The 19,028-nt window shown below is 41.6% G+C and overlaps 1 protein-coding gene across 1 annotated transcript in view; it reads left to right on the forward strand.

Moving 5' to 3' along the window:
• Nucleotides 1-19,028, forward strand: part of SLC4A7 (solute carrier family 4 member 7) — a 117,989-nt gene that overhangs the window by 35,717 nt on the left and 63,244 nt on the right. The window contains exons 2-3 of the mRNA XM_052641569.1: nt 4,888-4,969; nt 13,762-13,908. Coding sequence (XP_052497529.1) covers nt 4,888-4,969; nt 13,762-13,908 — 229 coding nt within the window. The remainder of the gene's footprint in view (nt 1-4,887; nt 4,970-13,761; nt 13,909-19,028) is intronic.

Here is a 19,028-nt window from a genome sequence, read left to right on the forward strand (position 1 = left end):
GTACTGGGGGTGCAGTCTTAGCCACTGGACCACCAGGAAGGTCCCTGGACCCTGCTGATTTTGTTGAATTACTTGTACTATGTTGAGATAGGCAGTGTGTGTGCCTACTTAATATTTGCCTTTAAAACAAACTGCCTTTCTGACTTGTATTTCACAGTTGTTGGAAAGGAGATAACGTTTTTTTTTTTTTTTTTTTTTTTTTTTTTTGCCAGTAAGGTGATGGAATTCCAGCTGAACATTTTATTTTTTTTTTTTTTTATTTATTTTTTTTTTTAATTTTAAAATCTTTAATTCTTACATGTGTTCCCAAACATGAACCCCCCTCCCACCTCCCTCCCCATAACATCTCTGTGGGTCATCCCCATGCACCAGCCCCAAGCATGCTGTATCCTGCGTCAGACATAGACTAGCGATTCAATTCTTACATGATAGTATACATGATAGAATGCCATTCTCCCATATCATCCCACCCTCTCCCTCTCCCTCTGAGTCCAAAAGTCCGTTATAGACAGCTGCGTCTTTTTCCTGTCTTGCATCCAGGGTCGTCATTGCCATCTTTCTAAATTCCGTATATATGTGTTAGTATACTGTATTGGTGTTTTTCTTTCTGGCTTACTTCACTCTGTATAATCGGCTCCAGTTTCGTCCATCTCATCAGAACTGATTCAAATGAATTCTTTTTAACGACTGAGTAATACTCCATTGTGTATATGTACCACAGCTTTCTTATCCATTCATCTGCTGATGGACATCTAGGAGATAACGTTTTTAAGGGAAGGGAGCAATACAGATGCCTGCTCCCTGCTTTTTTTTTTTTTAACAGTGTTAAGTGTTGTAATTTTTCCAGACCTCAAAAATTTTCAATTTAGTTTATTTTGCAAGTTACCTGTGAAAGCATTCTCATTGAAAACCCAAACATTAACAATAAAATAATATTCTCACTTGGCTTTCAGTTACTTACTCAAGGCTTCACAGAGTCTAAGGAAAGCAAAGTGGGTAAGCTGTGAGAAGATGAGTTTTCAGACATTCTCTGTGTTACATGCCCCCTTTTTCACACGTGGCAGTATTTTTCCATGGTAGATGTTTAGAGGTCAAAGATTATGCCTATTTTAAATAAATAAATACTGCAAGCTTGCCCAACCTCAGCTGTTTCTGTGTTAGCTAATTATTAGTGGTACATCTAAACATGTAATGCATCTTTGATAGAAATAAGAGGTTATTATTGTTGTTAGGGATGAGAGAAAGTGTATTGTTTTGCTTCCTTGGCAGTTCTTATGAAATGGAAGTTTGGAATGGGAGCAGTTAATCCCTTTTAGAATACTCAGAGTGTTTGCTACCTCTTGGATCATACAACTCGTGTCTTTTGTTTAAGAACAGAGGTGGCTTCTTTTTTTGTATCTCCCTGCATGCTTAGTGGCTAAATCACATGAGCTCATCGGAGGGAACTTAAAGGTTTCGTGAGTGTGGCACGCCTAATGGATGGCTGATTTACTGGTTCTTCATTCTTGTATGTGTTTCCTGCTTTAGCCTCTGCTCATTTCTAGAGGAGTGTGACTGCTGTGAGTTAGTTTAATCACAAATACAGTCTTCTTTAAACTTAGTTCATTACATGAAAATGTATCATGGTCTACATGGCCTGCCCCCCAATTCTTTACATATAAATCCTTAGCAAGTTATTTAACTTACGAGTTTCATGTATTGAATTGAATCCCAGTCCTTTAGAGTCATATACCTCTTGATATCCAGGTTTGTTTGATTCTGCAGTTTGGATATCTAGCCTCCCTCCAGAAATTAAGTTTGGATATTGAGATCTGTGTTTTCCTAATATACTGTGTCTGTTTCTGAGTTTTGAGTAGCAAGTAGTAAGGGTTTGGATAGCAGTGAATTTATTTGAAAATTTAATCAAATTGATTCAGTTCCTGAGTTATAAGATATGAGAATTAGGACACTGAGAGTTTAGATATCCAGGAAATAGCTGTATATAAATTTACTTTGTATGCACTGAATAAAAAGCTGTACCCCAAAGTAAGATATTTTAAGGTCAAGAGTTGGATGAGACCTTGAAAGATCATTTTATCCAAGCAAACTCCAGTTTTGGTCCTTTCTGAAACACTGATCCTTCAGGTGATGCTTGGACATGGAAAGTGATGAGAAGCTGACGGTGTGACGCGTCCTTCTGCTCTGTTGCTCTAAGTGGAGAGGAGGCGCAGGGCAGTTAGAATAGCCACAAGGGCCGTGGGGATGGTTGGGAGCTTGTCTTCCTGCTGACCTTGAAAAATATAATCTGATGGGCAAAATAACTTTCTTCTGGGAAACTAATAGTAAGTGGAATACTAACAGAGTTGTAATTAATATTATTTTATTCGTATTCAGTTCTCTTATATTCATTTGCCTCTCTTGCCTACAAAGGTAACATTTAAAGCTTAAGAACCTTCAAAAAGAACAGATTGCTTATTTCCTTCTTGAAGGCTTTTTTGCCAACCCTCCTGCTTCGTGCTGTGCTTAGTTCCTCAGTCTGGTCGGACTCTGCAACCCCGTGGGCTGCAGCCCGCCAGGCTGCTCTGTCCATGGGGATTCTCCAGGCAAGAACACTGGGGTGGGTTGCCATGCCCTCCTCCAGGGGATCTTCCTGACCCAGAGATCGAACCCAGGTCTGCCGCACTGCAGGCAGATTCTTTACCATCTGAGCCACAGGAAAGCCCAAGAATACTAGGGTGGGTAGCCTATCCCCTCTGATCTTCCCCTCTCAGGAATTGAACTGGGCTCTCCTGCATTGCAGGCGGATTCTTTACCAGCCAAGCTACCAGGGAAGCCCGGGAGGAGTGTAGTGCTCTAATTTTGTCTGAACAGAAACATCGTCCATTTCCTGGTGCCCATCTTCCTCTTGGTCATTGCCCTCTTAATTGCATCTGGCTCCTTTCTGCTCCTTTCTGGCTTTTTGGCCCTTTCTGGACATCCTTTTCTCGCATTCATCCCTTGCTTTGATCCTCTGACAGAGGCGCTGTGGGACGGGGTCTCTCCAGGGTGGGTCTGCGCTGAATGAGGTTCCGTGTTCTGGATTCCTGTGTACTACACACGTGCACGCTCGGTGAAGGGATCCAGGTCACGCTCGAAGTTCAGACAGGCCTTTATGACATCAGTCAGCTCTTCCTCAGAATCTCTGTCTGCCTTTTCAAAACCTCAGTGTCATTCTCTGTCGTGTATCCCAGACCCAGGTTTGCTGAGCACAGGAGGGTCCTTGTGTCCCGTCCCTGCTCCGTGTACTCTGCTCTCCATCTCCGTTACCTGAGGCTGAGCAGATTTCCCTGAGGCACCAGAAGTGGCAGGTGGTGTCCCCTTGTCGGCCTTGCCCACAAGAGGGGGTGCACTGTGGCCCTCAGGAGCTGTGCCGGGAGGTCTGGGGGGCCGAGGAGTGGGGGTGCACTGTGACCCTCAGGAGCTGTGCCGGGAGGTCTGGGGGGCTGTGGAGTGGGGGTGCACTGTGGGTCTCAGGAGCTGTGCCGGGAGGTCAGGGGGGCTGTGGAGTGGGGGTGCACTGTGGGCCTCACGGGATCTCTGCCGGGAGGTCTGAGTGGCCGTGGAGTGGGGTGCACTGTGGGTCTCAGGAGCTGTGCCGGGAGGTCTGGGGGGCCATGGAGTGGGGGTGCATTGTGGGTCCCAGGAGCTGTGCCGGGAGGCCTGGGGGGCCATGGGGTGGGGGTGCACTGTGGGCCTCAGGAGCTGTGCCGGGAGGTCTGGGGGGCCATGGAGTGGGGGTGCACTGTGGGCCTCAGGAGCTGTGCCGGGAGGTCTGGGGGGCCATGGAGTGGGGGTGCACTGTGGGTCTCAGGAGCTGTGCCGGGAGGCCTGGGGAGTCGTGGAGTGGGGGTGCACTGTGGGCCTCAGGAGCTGTGCTGGGAGGTCTGGGTGGCCGTGGAGTGGGGGTGCACTGTGGGTCTCAGGAGCTGTGCCGGGAGGTCTGGGGGGCTGTGGAGTGGGGGTGCACTGTGGCCCTCACTGGAGCTGTGCCGGGAGGTCTGGGGGGCCGTGGAGCTCACCTGTGGGGGGAAGGGGCTTCTGCCATCTGTCTCAGCCAGTGACACAGAATCTTGTGCACACTGAGTTCATGATAAGTAGTGTAAGAGTATTCTATGATGTTCCTTTGAAAGTTAAGTTAGAAGTCGAGAAGCGACATTAAAGCTAAAATTTTCTTTTAAAAATATTCTGTGTAATGTATTACAGTAAATATGGTTAGTCTTTTTGTTGAGCAGAAAAGTGGAACAAAACTGTTCACAGCTCAAAGGTGGACTGTCCTTAGAGGCTAAAATTTGAGTTTGGCTTTTCCTTTGTAGACAAATAAAAAGTTCTTACAACTTCGGTTCTTAGTGATTTATGATTGAAAGTGAAACATGTTAAGTCTATGGACTTAGTTTTGACCATTGTACGTTTAACCATAATCCAGTATCCAATACTAATATAGGTGATTTAAGTGGGATTCTTTCTGTCTAGAATACCTAAAAGCAAAAAAAAAAAAAGTGTTCTATATTGATATCTAAGGGTTTCCCTCAAAGCCAATTCTCTGTAATTTCTGATTAACTTCTAATTTCTGAGAGTCATTCCACTGAAGTGAATATGTGTACCAGTTACTTAGTAATTTCCATGGAAGCCCAGAAAATCTTTGTCATTTCAGTTCTTTCCATGAGACTTTAAATGGTCTTCTGTGGATTAAAAAAAAAAAAAAGCCTATAAACATACTTTTAAAAGAATGTAGTTAACCATAGTATGAATTCGGTTCTTTGACAGGAAGGTCCTCTGTTATGTATTTCTGGCCGTCTCAAATAACACACCTAGCAGTAGGCCCTCAGTGTATATTGATTTCATGAATGAATGAGAATAATTTCTTTTTAGGGTCCCGATGAAGAAGCTGTTGTGGATCTTGGCAAAACCAGCTCAACTGTGAACACCAAGTTTGAAAAGGAAGAACTAGAGAGTAAGTTTGTTTAAAGTAACTTTTGTTTAGCAATATAAACAGACAGTGAGTGTCTGTTAGTGTCCTTTAAGTTTTACTTATTTGTTGAAGCTGTTGTTGTTGCTTTAGAGCATTCATTTACAAGAGTGTTCAACACTTTTCTAAACATAGTTTAATTTTTCTAAACATAGTTTAAAGCATAAATTGCAAAAACCTGTGCAACCACTACCCGTATCTACAAAGAGAACATTCCTTGAAACATAAAATATCAGAATGATTTTCAAATGTTACTAATGGTCACCATTACTTACCTTGGAAATCGAATGCCACAATTATAAAATCAGTTAATTCTTTAAATTTTTTTTTTTTAACAAGCTGCTGCTGCTAAGTCGCTTCAGTCGTGTCCGACTCTGTGTGACCCCGTAGACGGCAGCCCACCAGGCTCCCCCATCCCTGGGATTCTCCAGGCAAGAACGCTGGAGTGGGTTGCCATTTCCTTCTCCAATGCATGAAAGTGAAAAGTGAAAGTGAAGTTGCTCAGTCGTGTCAGACTCGCAGCAACTCCATGGGCTGCAGCCTACCAGTCTCCTCCGTCCATGGGATTTTCCAGGCAAGAGTACTGGAGTGGGCTGCCATTGCCTTCTCTGTCTAACAACCTGGGTAACTTGAATTAAGAGCAAAATATAATGTGCCAGAATAATAAGCCACAGTTATCACTGGTGTCATCTAAATGTTCATTTTATAGGTCTGTTAATCAGCCTTTTAAAATACTTATAAAAACCTCAGCATAGAATTATGTAGCAAATAGTTATTTCCCAGTCTGTTTTCCCTGAGCTTCCCTAGTGGCTCAGAGGTTAAATAAAGCGTCCGCCTGGAATGCCGGAGACCCAGGTTCGATCCCTGGGTCGGGAAGATTCCCTGGAGAACGAAATGGCAACCCGCTCCAGTACTCTTGCCTGGAGAATCCCATGGAGGGAGGAGCCTGATAGGCTATAGTCCATGGGGTCGCAAAGAGTTGGACACGACTGAGCGACTTCACACTTCACTTTCCCTGAGCAGGAAGAAGTCCTGACAAATGGTTTTGTTTTTCTTACTTTCCTTTTTTCTGAAATAATTTTAAAAGTTACAGAAGGCTTGCAAGGATAGTACATCGTGTCCCCTGTATATACAGCTTTTTCTAATGTTAACGTTTTATTTAAGCATAAGTTTATGAAAATGAAGAAATTTCCCCATTTTCCATAACCTTGCCACTTTGGAAGAGTAGTAGTTACTAGTAGAACATCCCAGAATTTGAGTTTGTGTGATGTCATACTGTGACGTGATACTCTCATAGGTCATGGGTGTGTGGGCAGCGTGCGGCGTGTGATGGCCTCTCTCACCTGTGGACAGGTGAGACCAGTGCATTACTGTTGGTGATGTTAACCCTGAACACAGGCTACGGTGGTGATCATAGGTTTTTATGTAGATCATAAATTTTGATAGATTTATTTTGGGGTCTTTTTGAGACCTACATTAAAAAAAAATTATAATCATTTCGTTCCGATATTGAGACCTACATTTTTAGGTTGAAGTCTTCAGCTGAATGGAGCCATTGCTTTACAAAAAGAGTTGGAAAGAGACCCAAATAAGTGTTCTGTACGTTTACTTCCTGAGATGGACAAAACCCGTCGTTCAAAATTGACTTTAAAAGTTTAGGCTTACGAGGGCTTCTGCAGAGACTTTGATTTACCTAGAAGCTTGATTCTGTAAATTGCAAGCACTGGAGAGGGTAACATTTTCAGCAATAATTTTGTTAGTTCAGGTGTGCCGTGACCCACGTGGTCCGCCACTTGGCTGTCACCCCCCATGCAGGTGAGATCCAGAGAGTGAAGAGAGCCACTTGGCTGTGGTCCTGGCCCCTTTGGTAACCCAGGCCTTTCACTCTTCATCCTTTGTGCATCTTTAAATTTCACTATAAGGTATGAGGGAGAGAGTAGGTTTATCTCAGAGTCTCACTGAATAGGGCTTTGATGAAATCAAGTTGTGATGGAGAACACGAAAGGAGACAATAAAAGCAGGAAAAATAGTAAGGCTCCATCTCCCAGTCTCTGGATTCTAGCATATTGTTACTTGTTTTATCTAGTCTTTCTAAGTTTCCAGCTCAGAATTCATTTTTATCTTGGGGTGTAGGGCCTTGTATGCCAAAACCCATTAGAACTAATTGGATTAACAACTTTGTAACTCACACTGCGCAGTGATACTTTAATTTCCACTTTGGGGCAGTGTTCAGAAGAAAATAGTTTCACTAAAATAAACTGTAAGATCACTGAGTTTTATGCTTTTTTTTTTTCATTTTGCTTAATTGCAGTATAATTCAACATAATGTAGAATTTGCCATTTAAAAGTGTTTTTTTAGAATATTCACTATATTGTGCAACCATCAAACCTTAATTTCCAGAATATTTTCATCATCCCCCAAAGAAACTCTCTGTAATTTTTTAAATGAATCTTCTATTGACGCTTAACTGGCCCACAGCACTGTTAGTGCCTGGTGCTCGTCACAGTGACTTGATGTGTCGCCAGATTCAGAGGGAAATGGAGAAAGTGGGGAAAACCACGAGACCGTTCAGGTATGCCCTAAGTCAGATCCCTTATGACTGTACAGTGGGAGTGAGAAATAGGTTCCAGGATGAGATCTGATAGAGTGCCTGAAGAACTATGGACGGAAGTTCATGACATTGTACAGGAGGCAGTAACCAAGACTATCCCCAAGAAAAAGAAACACAAAAAGGCAAAACGGCCGTCTGAGGAGGCCTTACAAATAGCTGAGAAAAGAAGAGAAGCTAAAGGCAAAGGAGAAAAGAAAGATATACCCATTTGAATGCAGAGTTCCAAAGAATAGCAGGGAGAGAAAACAAAGCCTTCCTCAGTGATCAGTGCAGAGAAATAGAGGAAAACAATAGAGTGGGAAAGACTAGAGATCTCAAGAAAATTGGAGATACCAACGGAATATTTCACAAAGATGGGCACAATTAAGGACAGAAATGGTATAGACCTAACAGAAGCAGAAGATTTTAAGAGTTGGCAAGGATACATAGAAGAACTGTACAAGAAAGATCTTAATAATCCAGATAACCATGATGGTGTGATCACTCACCTAGAGCCAGACATCCTGGAATGCAAAGTCAAGAGGGCTTTAGGAAGCATCACTACGAACAAAGCTAGTGAAGGTGATGGAATTCCAGTTGAGCTATTTCAAATCCTAAAAGATGATACCGTGAAAGTGCTGCACTCAATATGCCAGCAAACTTGGAAAATTCAGCAGTGGCCACAGGACTGGAAAAGGTCAGTTTTCATTCCAGTCCCAAAGAAAGGCAATATTCAAACTACCACCCAATTGTACTCATCTCACACGCTAGCAAAGAAAGTAATGTTCAAAATTCTCCAAGCCAGGTTTCAACAGTACATGAACCGTGAACTTCTAGATGTTCAAGCTGGATTTAGAAAAGGCAGAGGAACCAGAGATCAAATTGCCAGCATCCATTGGATCATTGAAAAAGCAAGAGAGTTCCAGAAAAACATCTACTTCTGCCCTATTGACTACACCAAAGCCTTTGACCCTGTGGATCACAACAAGCTATGGAAAATTCTTCAAGAGATGGGAATACCAGACCACCCATCTGCCTCCTGAGAAATCTGTATGCAGGTCAAGAAGCAACAGTTAGAACTGGACATGGAACAACAGACTGGTTCCAAATTGGGAAAGGAGTATATCAGGCTGTATATTGTCCCTCTGCTTATTTAACTTCTATGCAGAGTACACCATGAGAAATGCTGGGCTGGATGAAGCACAAGCTGGAATCAAGATTGCCAGGAGAAATATCAATAACCTCAGATATGCAGATAACACCACCCTTATGGCAGACAGTGAAGAGGAACTAAAGAGCCTCTTGATGAAAGTGAAAGAGGAGAGTGAAAAAGCTGGCTTAAAACTCAGTATTCAAAAAACTAAGGTCATGGCATCCTGTCCCATCACTTCATGGCAAATAGATGGGGAAGCAATGGAAACAGTTTATTTTGGGGGGCTCCAAAATCACTGCAGATGGTGACTGCAGCCATGAAATTAAAAGACGCTTGCTCCTTGGAAGAAAAGCTATGACCAACCTAGACAGCATATTAAAAAGCAGAGACATTACCTTGCCAACAAAAGTCTGTCTAGTCAAAGCTATAGTTTTTCCAGTAGTCATGTATGGAAGTGAGAGTTGGACTGTAAAGAAAGCTGAGTGCCGAAGAATTGATACTTTTGAACTGTGGTATTGGAGAAGACTCTTTGAGAGTCCCTTGGACTGCAAGGAGATCCAACCAGTCAAACCTAAAGGAAATCAGCCCTGAATAATCGTTGGAAGGACTGATGCTGAAGCTGAAACTAATACTTTGGCTACCTGATGCAAAGAACTCACTCATTGGAAAAGACCCTGATGCTGGGCAAGATTGAAGGCAGGAGGAAAAGGGGACGGCAGAGGATGAAATGGTTGGATAGCATCACCGACTTGATGGACATGAGTTTGAGTAAGCTTCTGGAGTTGGTGATGGACAGGGAAGCCTGGGATCCATGGGGTCGCAAAGAGTCAGACACGACTGAGCGACTGAACTGAACTGACTCATTACAAATTGATCACCACGATAAGTCTAGTTACCGTCTGTCATCATGCAATCATTATATTTGTATGTTTTCATTTGGGATTTTTCTGATAATTTTTTTTATAATAATTGAACATGTGTGTCAGGCAACTCAAATTCTTTTTACTGTATGCATATTTGTAAATGACTGAGAAATCACCGTGAGTATTGATTTTGGGATTACAAATAAATTTTAGTGGGTAGGCATATTTACAAATTCAGAATCCGTGAGTAATGAGAATTGATTACTTTCAAATCTCATCTAAAAATAAAGATCTTGAGCTGCTTGTGTTTTTTTTTATGACCATCTTCCAGAAATTATTAGAAAAAGAATGCCCTGAACAGTTTATATTTCAACATTCACCATATTATGTTGTAGAGAAAGCAGCTCTCTGCCAGATGGGTTTTGCACAGCTGCGGATGAGTTAGACTTGTGGTCTCTATCCCCTTTCCCCATCACAACTTTACACAGGAACTTTAAGCAATTTAAGAAACCAAGTTTCTCCTTCTCAGGGTTGGATATAATGCTGTGAGCTGTCCACTGGCCTGATTGAGTTTCATTTAGTGCGCAAAGACCAGGGACTGCCTTTCATCACTTTTTTAAATTTAATTTTTTAATTGAAGTACATAGTTGATTTCCAGTGTTGTGCCCATCTCTGCCGTACAACAGAGTGACTCAGTTATACACAGACATGCATTCTTCTTCAGTGTATATTCTGTCCATAATGGTTTATAGTTTGTGACTGGATATTGTGTATAGCTCCTTGTGACATATAGGACCTTGTTGTTCATAACTGTTTTTGGTCCAAATACAAAACTAGGATAATGCAACATCAGAAGTAGCTTTTTCTATTCTAACAGTATATTATAACCTTATTTTATTGCTTTTAAATCCAGTCTGACGATTTCCACCCTTTAATTAGAGTATTTGGATTGTTTAAACTTAATGTATCTCTCATTAATTTGGACCTTACTAATTTGAGATTTTCAAAACTTAATAAATATTTACCACTATCCATTTGTGAATAATCATTATTAAAGCATATTTTAAGGGCCTCTACTAAGTAGGATTGACTGTAAATGTAGATGGAAAACATTGATGTCTACATAATATGATTTCAGGTGGGCCAAGGTCTTCTTTCTCAAAATTTCTTTTCAAACTTGCACATGAATACTTACAGAATATCTAGTATACTTATATGTATATATACTTATATGTATATCTAGTATGCTTGTATATGTATATCTAGCATGCTTGTTTATGTATATCTAGCATGCTTGTTAGTCGATGGCATTAGCCTTTGATGTAATATTTTATGTAGTGCTCTGTAAAATAAGAGAGGAATAAGAGACTAACATTGTTATTTACATGGACTTGTATGAAATGCTTTTTCATCAAAGTAGAGTTTGGTATTCTTTTGTTTATATTCCTTTTCCCCTTTTTGGAAACCTAATATTGGCAATACTTGAAGATATTGTAAGTTTGGTTCCAGACCACTTAAACAAAGTGAGTCACAGTAATTTTTTTGGTTTCCCAGTGCATATAAAGGTTATGTTCATGTTATATCATAGTTTATTAAATGTGCAATAACATTATGTCTAAAAAGCAAAGTATCTGCCTTAACTTACTACTACTACTACTACTAAGTCACTTCAGTCGTGTCGGACTCTGTGCCGCCCCATAGACGGCAGGCAGCCCATCAGGCTCCTCCGTCCCTGGGATTCTCCAGGCAAGAACACTGGAGTGGGTTGCCATTTCCTTCTCCAATGCATGAAAGTGAAAAGTCAAAGTGAAGTCGCTCAGTCGTATCTGACTCTTAGTGACCCCAGGGACTGCAGCCTACCAGGCTCCTCCACCCACGGGATTTTCCAGGCAAAAGTACTGGAGTGGGGTGCCACTGCCTTCTCCGGCCTTAACTTAAAAAATACTTTATTGCTAAAAAATGCTAACCATCACTTAAACCTTCAATGTGTCATAATCTTTTTGTTGGCAGAGGGTTTGGACTTGGTGTTGGTGGCTGCTGGCTGATCAGGGTGGTGGTTGCTAAAGGTTGGGATGAATTTCTTAAAATAAGACAACAATAAAGTCTGCCACCTTGATTATTCACAGGTGATTTCTCTGTACCCTGCAGTACTGTGATAGCATCTGACCCATAGTAGAATGTCTTTCAAAATTAGAGTCAGTCCTCTCAAGCCCTTTTACTTTTATCAAATAAGTTGATGTAGTCTTCTAATTCCTCTGTTGTCATTTCAACAAGCTTCACAGCAGCTTCACTGAAGTGGGTTTCATCCAAAGAAACCACTTATTTTCCTCATCAGTAGGAAGCAGGTCTTTGTCCATTCAGATTCTATCAGGAGGTGCAGTGATTCGCTCCCGTCTTCCGGCTCCACTTCTAAACCTGGCTCTTCTGCTGTTTCCACCACATCTGCAGTGCCTTCTTCCACTGAAGGCTCGAGCCCCTCAAAGTCACCCAGGAGGGTGGGAATCAACTTCTTTCAAAAACTCCTCTCTTAATGTTGATACTTTGACCTCTTCCCATGAATCTTGAATGTTCCTCCTGGCAGCTAGAATGGTGAATCCTTTCCAGAAGGTTTTCAATTGATTTTGCCCAGATTTATTGGAAGAATCACTACCCATGGTGACTGTAGCCTTAGAAAAAATATTTCTTAAATAATAAGACTCGAAAGTTGAAATGACTGCTTGACTCATGAGCTGCAGAATGGATGTTGTGTTACCAGGCATGAAAATACCATTAACCTCTTTGTCCATCTCCACCAGCGCTCTTGGGTGTCCAGATGTTGTGTGAATGAACAGTCATATTTTGAAAGTGATTGTTTTCTGAGCAGTAGATCTCAACAGTGGGCTTAAAATGTTTAGTGAAGTGTGTTGTCCGGAGAAGGCAATGACACCCCACTCCAGTACTCTTGCCTGGAAAATCCTGTGGATGGAGGAGCCTGGTAGGCTGCAGTCCATGGGGTCGCCAAGAGTCGGATACGACTGAGCGACTTCGCTTTGACTTTTCACTTTCATGCATTGGAGAAGGAAATGGCAACCCACTCCAGTGTTCTTGCCTGGAGAATCCCAGGGATGGGGGAGCCTGGTGGGCTGCGGTCTATGGGGTCGCACAGAGTCGGACACGACTGAAGCGACTCAGCAGGAGCAGCGGTGGCAGAGTGCGTTGTCGACGGACGTGCCGTCATCTAGGCTTCGTAAACCTGTGATGGGAAAGAGCCTGAAGCTGTACAGCTGAGACTAGCATGCTGTTATAGGTCAACTAGAGTTAAAGAAAATAAATAAAAGAAATGGGCCCTAGGCTTTCAGATGGTAAAAGAGCATTGGCTTCAGCTTCACGTCACCAGCTGCATTAAAGAGTCAGCCAATCCTCTGAAGCTTTGAAACCAAGTACTGACTCCCTCTAGCTGTGAAAGTCCCAGTTGGGATCTTCTTCCAAAAGAAAGCTGTTTCATCTACATCCTATCCAGACCACTAAAACTTTCTCCATATCAACAGTAAGGTCATTTCAGTTTCTTATCATTTGTGTGTTCACTAGAGTAGCATTTTTAATTTCCTTCAAGAACTTTTTTTTGTACCCACTTCTTGGCAGTGACACAAGAGGCCTGGCTTTAGGCCTCTTTTGGTTTTCGACATGCCTTCCTTACTGAGCTTAATTATTTCTCACTTCCGATTTGAATTTAGAGACATGTGACTCTTTCTTTCGCTTGACTCCTTTGAGGCTGTTGTAAGGCTATTGCTTGGCCTGTTTTCAGCCTCGCTCTGTCTCAGGGAACAGGGAAGCCCGAGGAGGAGAGAGGCGGGGGAACAGCCACCATGGAGCCTCAGGACACACACATTTACCAAGTAAGCTTGCCATCCTGTGTGGGGCATGGCTTGTGGCGTCCTGAAAGAATCGCGATGACCACATCAAAGACCACTGATCACAGATCGCCATGCTAAATATAACACTAGCGGAGAAGCTTGAACCATTGCCAGAGTTACTACCAAAGCCTGACCAGACAGGGAGTGAGCAGGTGCTGTTGGGGAGATGGTGCCCATAGGTTGGCTCAGTGCAAGGTTGCCACAAACCTTCAATTTGTAAAAAGCAGGGTGACTGTGAAATGAGGCCTGCTAGTAACGTTTCTGAACGTCTTACCAGGCCATCGAGCTGTATACATCGGTGTTCACGTCCCGTTTAGTAAAGAGAGTCGCCGGCGTCACAGGCATCGCGGACACAAGCATCACCACCGGAGGAGGAAAGACAAGGACTCGGACAGAGAGGATGGACGGGAGTCTCCTTCTTATGGTAAGAGAAGTGGGAAGTTCTTTCCTGGAAAGTTCTCCACCAATGCTTTAAGGTTCTTTCCTGGAATTTTATTTTTAAAAAAACATTTCCTTTTAAAAATCATATTTCTATAATAATTTAGACATTATATGCATTGAGGAGTAGTAATTGAAGTAAGAATATTTTTTTCTTTAAGAAAAATGCTTAGTTTATAGCTTAAGATCTACTTGAGATGGGTGAAAAAAGTAAGGGATTTTGGTTTCTTTATTGTATTCTAGTGTTGGAACTGTAAATGCTGAGTGTTGGCACTTCAAATTCAGTTTAGGAGGGTTTCGATTTCCTTTTCTGTATTATATATATGTTTTGTTATTTACATATGCAATGAACAAAATATCTGGAATCCTTAGGCTCCTGGAAGAGATTGAAATTTTTAAGAGTTTTCATTTTTAAGTACATTTTTTGACCAGAAGATTTTATCCTATGCTGGATTACTTGATTTTCTGTGGCGGGGGGGGGGGGGGGGGAAGAGTGCTTTGATTAGATAGTATATCTTTAGAAAGACAAGACTTTTAGTTTGAGAGCAGAGCAATAAAGAAGTGCCAGCAGACACAGTAAATATTGGGAATCTTACAAAGGAAAAAAGGCATATAGTAGAGAAAAGAAAATTAGTAACATCTGATAATAATGATTGCTAGTGATTTAAGTGGCCGTGAGAGCTGGAGCGGCGAGAACCAGAAAGAGTGGCTGTGCAGCCTGAGCAGGGGCCTCAGACGTGCACTCAGCTGACAGCCAGGGCGTCAGTGGCTTTTGAGGACATCATGGCCCTCGTGGCTGTGTACACCATAGGTCCTGCGTGTGTGCTCTCAGGAGCCAAGTGAGCTGCACCCCATGGGCACTTGTGTGCTGTGCTAAAAAAAGGTTTTGTCGAAGAGTGAAAGAATTCCTGTGTGTTACACAGCTTATGTCATGACTGAAGGAAGGGAAATACTGATGGCCTAGTAAAATGCGAACTGCTGTGAAGTATTCCACTAAGCCCTTGACATATGCCCTTTGATTTAATCTTCTCATCATTTAAAAAAACTAAAGATTGATATTATGTTTTCATTGTATAGATGGATAAGCCTCAACTGAGAGAGGCTACATGATGGGAATCTCTTCACCAGTCCTAAGAGATACTGACAGCCTGATAAACTGTATCAATATTAAGTGGTCGAATAGCCAAAAAAGATAATGTCACTAGCAAAGGGAAAGTCGATGCTCATTTTAGAAAGGCTCACTAGTGGACTCTGATGCTGTTGGTAGTTGAGAAGTATCTTGCTGGGCTTCCCAGGTGGCTCAGTGGCAGAGAATCTACCTGCCAAGCAGGAGACATGAATTCAGTCCCTGGGTCGGAACACCCTCCTGAAGGAAATGGCAACCCACTCCAATATTCTGAGGATCATGGCAGGCTCCATACAGTCCTTGGGGTGGCAAAGAGTCAGATGTGACTGAGCAAGTATTCTATTCCATGTGATGATACATCCAGCTTAGAGTATTTTACTTTGTGAGTAGATGAACATGCTTTTTTATTTCATTCTGAGTAAAAAGGTGCACAATATTTTTTAATAGAAAAGTTTTTTACTAAATTATGTTTTATATGTTCACTTGGCTAGGCGATTTAATAAACTTTCAAGCTGAGTCTATATTTGAAGTCTAAATACAGTGGTTTGAAAAATATATTTGGTGGAGAAAATATTTGTAACTTTTTCATGGAGATATTATGCCTAGAAAAGTTTCATGTCACAGAAGTGGGTTTATTTTGGTTTCAACTGCCAGTCTGTATCCTAGAAATGGCTGTGAATGAAGTGGCTTCTTTCCTCCCCTGACTCTCTGAAAAGAGATTATGCTGGTCTGCTGCTTCTGGACATGATGGAATAATAGGAATTGAATTTGCATTCCAATTTTAAATAGCTAGAAAACTGCACAAAGTGTTTGAAATAGTAATTTTCAGACGCTGGACAACAGGCAGCATAAGACACTGAGCTCTGTGAGAGGGGAAGCGGTGAGGTGGACCCTGTGGTTCCTGAGCTCATCAAACGAGGTGGTTCCCAGGCTGCAACATGAGGAGCTGGGACAGAACCTCGCAGCTCTCAGGGTTGAGGAGGTAGGCTGGGACTGGGGAGGCCCCCGATGGAAGCGTTTAAGACGTAGAGTGCCAGAGAATAGAGAGCTGCGCCTGGAGGGCTCCCGAGGTCTGAAGACGGCACTGTTCAGTGTTCGGCTGAATACTCAGCTGGGTGTGTATGTGACGGAAAACTGTCTGGGGCTTGCCGACGGCCAGCAGAAGGCAGGCGCAGGAAGATCCTGGATTCCGCACGAAGACTGGGCGCAGGTGTGTTCCCACCACTGAGGGCAGAGGCCTCAGAAGGGTATTGACTGAGGTTTACACTCAAGACTGCAGTGAATCTACTATTAAAAAAATTTTTTAAAGCAGGTCTTGAAAGAATTGAATTGACCTTAAAGTTTCTGCATGTCAGAACAAACTCTAGTACTACTAAAAGAAATACAGTAAAACCTAGCATTTAACCGTGTGAAGCGCACAATCTCTGACATTCACGACTTACTGAAATACAGTGAAGTAGGAAAGTAGGCAGAACCAAGGGAAAACTGATCCGTAGGAGCAGATCCAGAAATGACAGACTGAATGGAATTCTAAAGCACGCATGTTAAAGCAGTATAATAAATGCTCTTTATAGGATCAGAGGGGGAGAGAAAAATAGACTGATGAGGAGGGAGGCTGAAATATATGAAAGCCCCCAATGGAACTTCTGCACATAAAAAATACCATATTTGAAATGAATAGTACAGCAGATAAGATTAACAGATGATTTGACATTACAGAACAAGAAAGATTAGTGATTTTTGAAGAGATTGTGATAGAAACTAAGCAAAATGAAACAGAAAGAAAGCTGAAAAACCAACAAACAGCATCAGTAATTTGTCAGACAATATCAGTTCAGGTAGTCTAACATATATATAATTGGAGTGCCAGAAAAATTTCCAAACGTAATTAAAACTCTGAACTCACAGGTCCAAGGAGTTCAGCAAAGCCCAAGGAGAGGAAACACGAAAAAAACCACCCAAAGTCACAATTATCAAACTGCTGAAACCAAGATGTACCAGTCCTACATAGCTTCAAAACCCATGAAGCAAAAACTGATAAAATTGGAAAGCGAGAAATTGACAAGTGTAGTTGGAAATAACAACTTTCCTTCCTCAGTAATGGATAAAACAAGTGAACAAAAAATCAGTAAGGATGTGGAAAACCTAAGTAACACTGCCAGACTGATAGTCACGTGCATAGAACTCAACCACAGCAAAATACATGTTCTCTACAAGTGCATATTGAAGATTTACCAAGATCACGTTCTAGGCCATAAAACAAGTCAGTACATTTGAAAAGACTGAAAGTATATTCTCTGACCATAATAGAATTAAACTAGAAACATACTGAGGTAAATACACAGATATTTGGAAATTAAATGCAAAGCTTCTCAGTAACTCATGGGTTAAATGCAATCACAATAGAAGTCAGAAAGTATCTTGAATTCATGAAAATGAAAACCCAGTATAGGCAGTAACTGAGAGGACATTCTTCAAAGTGAGGACATAGTTTTGACATGCACAGGTTTCATTTAGCATGGCTCTCTGCAAAGTGAGGATGTCTATATTTTGAAATTTGTCAGGTGTAGCTGAAGCAGTGCTTAGAGAAAAATGTATAGCATTTTATCTTTATATGAGAAAAAAGGAAAGACCTAATCAGTGATTTAAGCTTGTAACTTAAGGAATTAAAGGAACAAGTAGAGCAAATTAAACCAAAATAAGGAAATCATTGAAATGAGAGCAAAAATGAATTAAATAAAAATTAGACCAATGTTAGCAAAAATCGATCAGACTGAAATCTGGTTCTTTGAAAAGATCAATAAAATTGATAAATCTAAATAGCCAGACTGATCATGTCAGGGGAAAAAAGATACAAATGACCAGCAGTAGAAATTTTCAGTACAGATTCTACAGATTAAGGAGGGAGTATTATGAATGGTTCTATGCCAACAAAATTGATACTTCAGATTAAATGAGGACGTTTCTTAGGATTACATGCTATTAAGCAGAAATGGGTAACTTGAATTACCCTACATGTAGAAAAAGAAATTGAATTTGTAGTCTCAGATATTCCCATGATGAAAATTTTCTCCTCCGTACATAGCAACATATAAAAGTAAGAAATAACACAAACTCTGCCTGAGTATTAAAGATGACGAAACTAGGAATCGCAAACTAGGAATATTAGAAAACTTCCTCACTTTCCAGTCATCTTGTGAAGCCAGCATTACCCTGGTACCAGAACTTGATAAAGATGTTATAAGAGAATAAAGCTGCACACCAGTTGCTTCTCACAAATGTAGATTCAGAAGTCCTTAAGAAAATAAACACATCCTTTTCCCTCCAATATTTAAGAGAGCTAACCCATCATGACAGAGTATGCTGAGTAGCGGCCCCCACCTTGTCTGCGTCCCTAATGTCCGAAATCTGTGAGTGTCAACCTTATTTAGCAAAGGTGAATTTACAGATGTAACTAAATTAAAGGATTCTGAGTAGCGGAGATCCTGCTGGATTAATGAAGATGGGCCACATTTAATCACAAGGAGTCAGAAGATCAAAGCAGACCGTGGTGGTATTGATACAGTGGGGAGGGGTCCAGACCCCTGGAATGTAGGCCGCCTCCAGAACCTGGAGCCTCCAGGAAGAACCATCCCTATGGTTTTAGCCCTGCATACAACCCATTTTGGACTATGGTCTCCACAACTATAAGAGAATAAATTTATGTTATTTAAGGCACTGAATTTGTGACAATTGACTATAGCAGCAATAGGAAATTGATAAACAAGTGGAAATTCAGGGTCATTTTTAAAATTTAAGCATCTGTATCAATGTAAACTTATTAACAGTATAAAGCAGAAAAACCCTATGTAATCATATCAATAAGACAGAAAAATTCCACCCCCCATTCATGATAAAATTCCCCTAACATACTAGGAATATTAGGAAACTTCCTCAGTGTGATAGGAGCTTCTAGAAATGCGGGTGGGAGACTGACTTTT

Source organism: Budorcas taxicolor, chromosome 1 (genome assembly GCF_023091745.1).
Source record: "Budorcas taxicolor isolate Tak-1 chromosome 1, Takin1.1, whole genome shotgun sequence".
Taxonomy (NCBI): Eukaryota; Metazoa; Chordata; class Mammalia; order Artiodactyla; family Bovidae; genus Budorcas; species Budorcas taxicolor.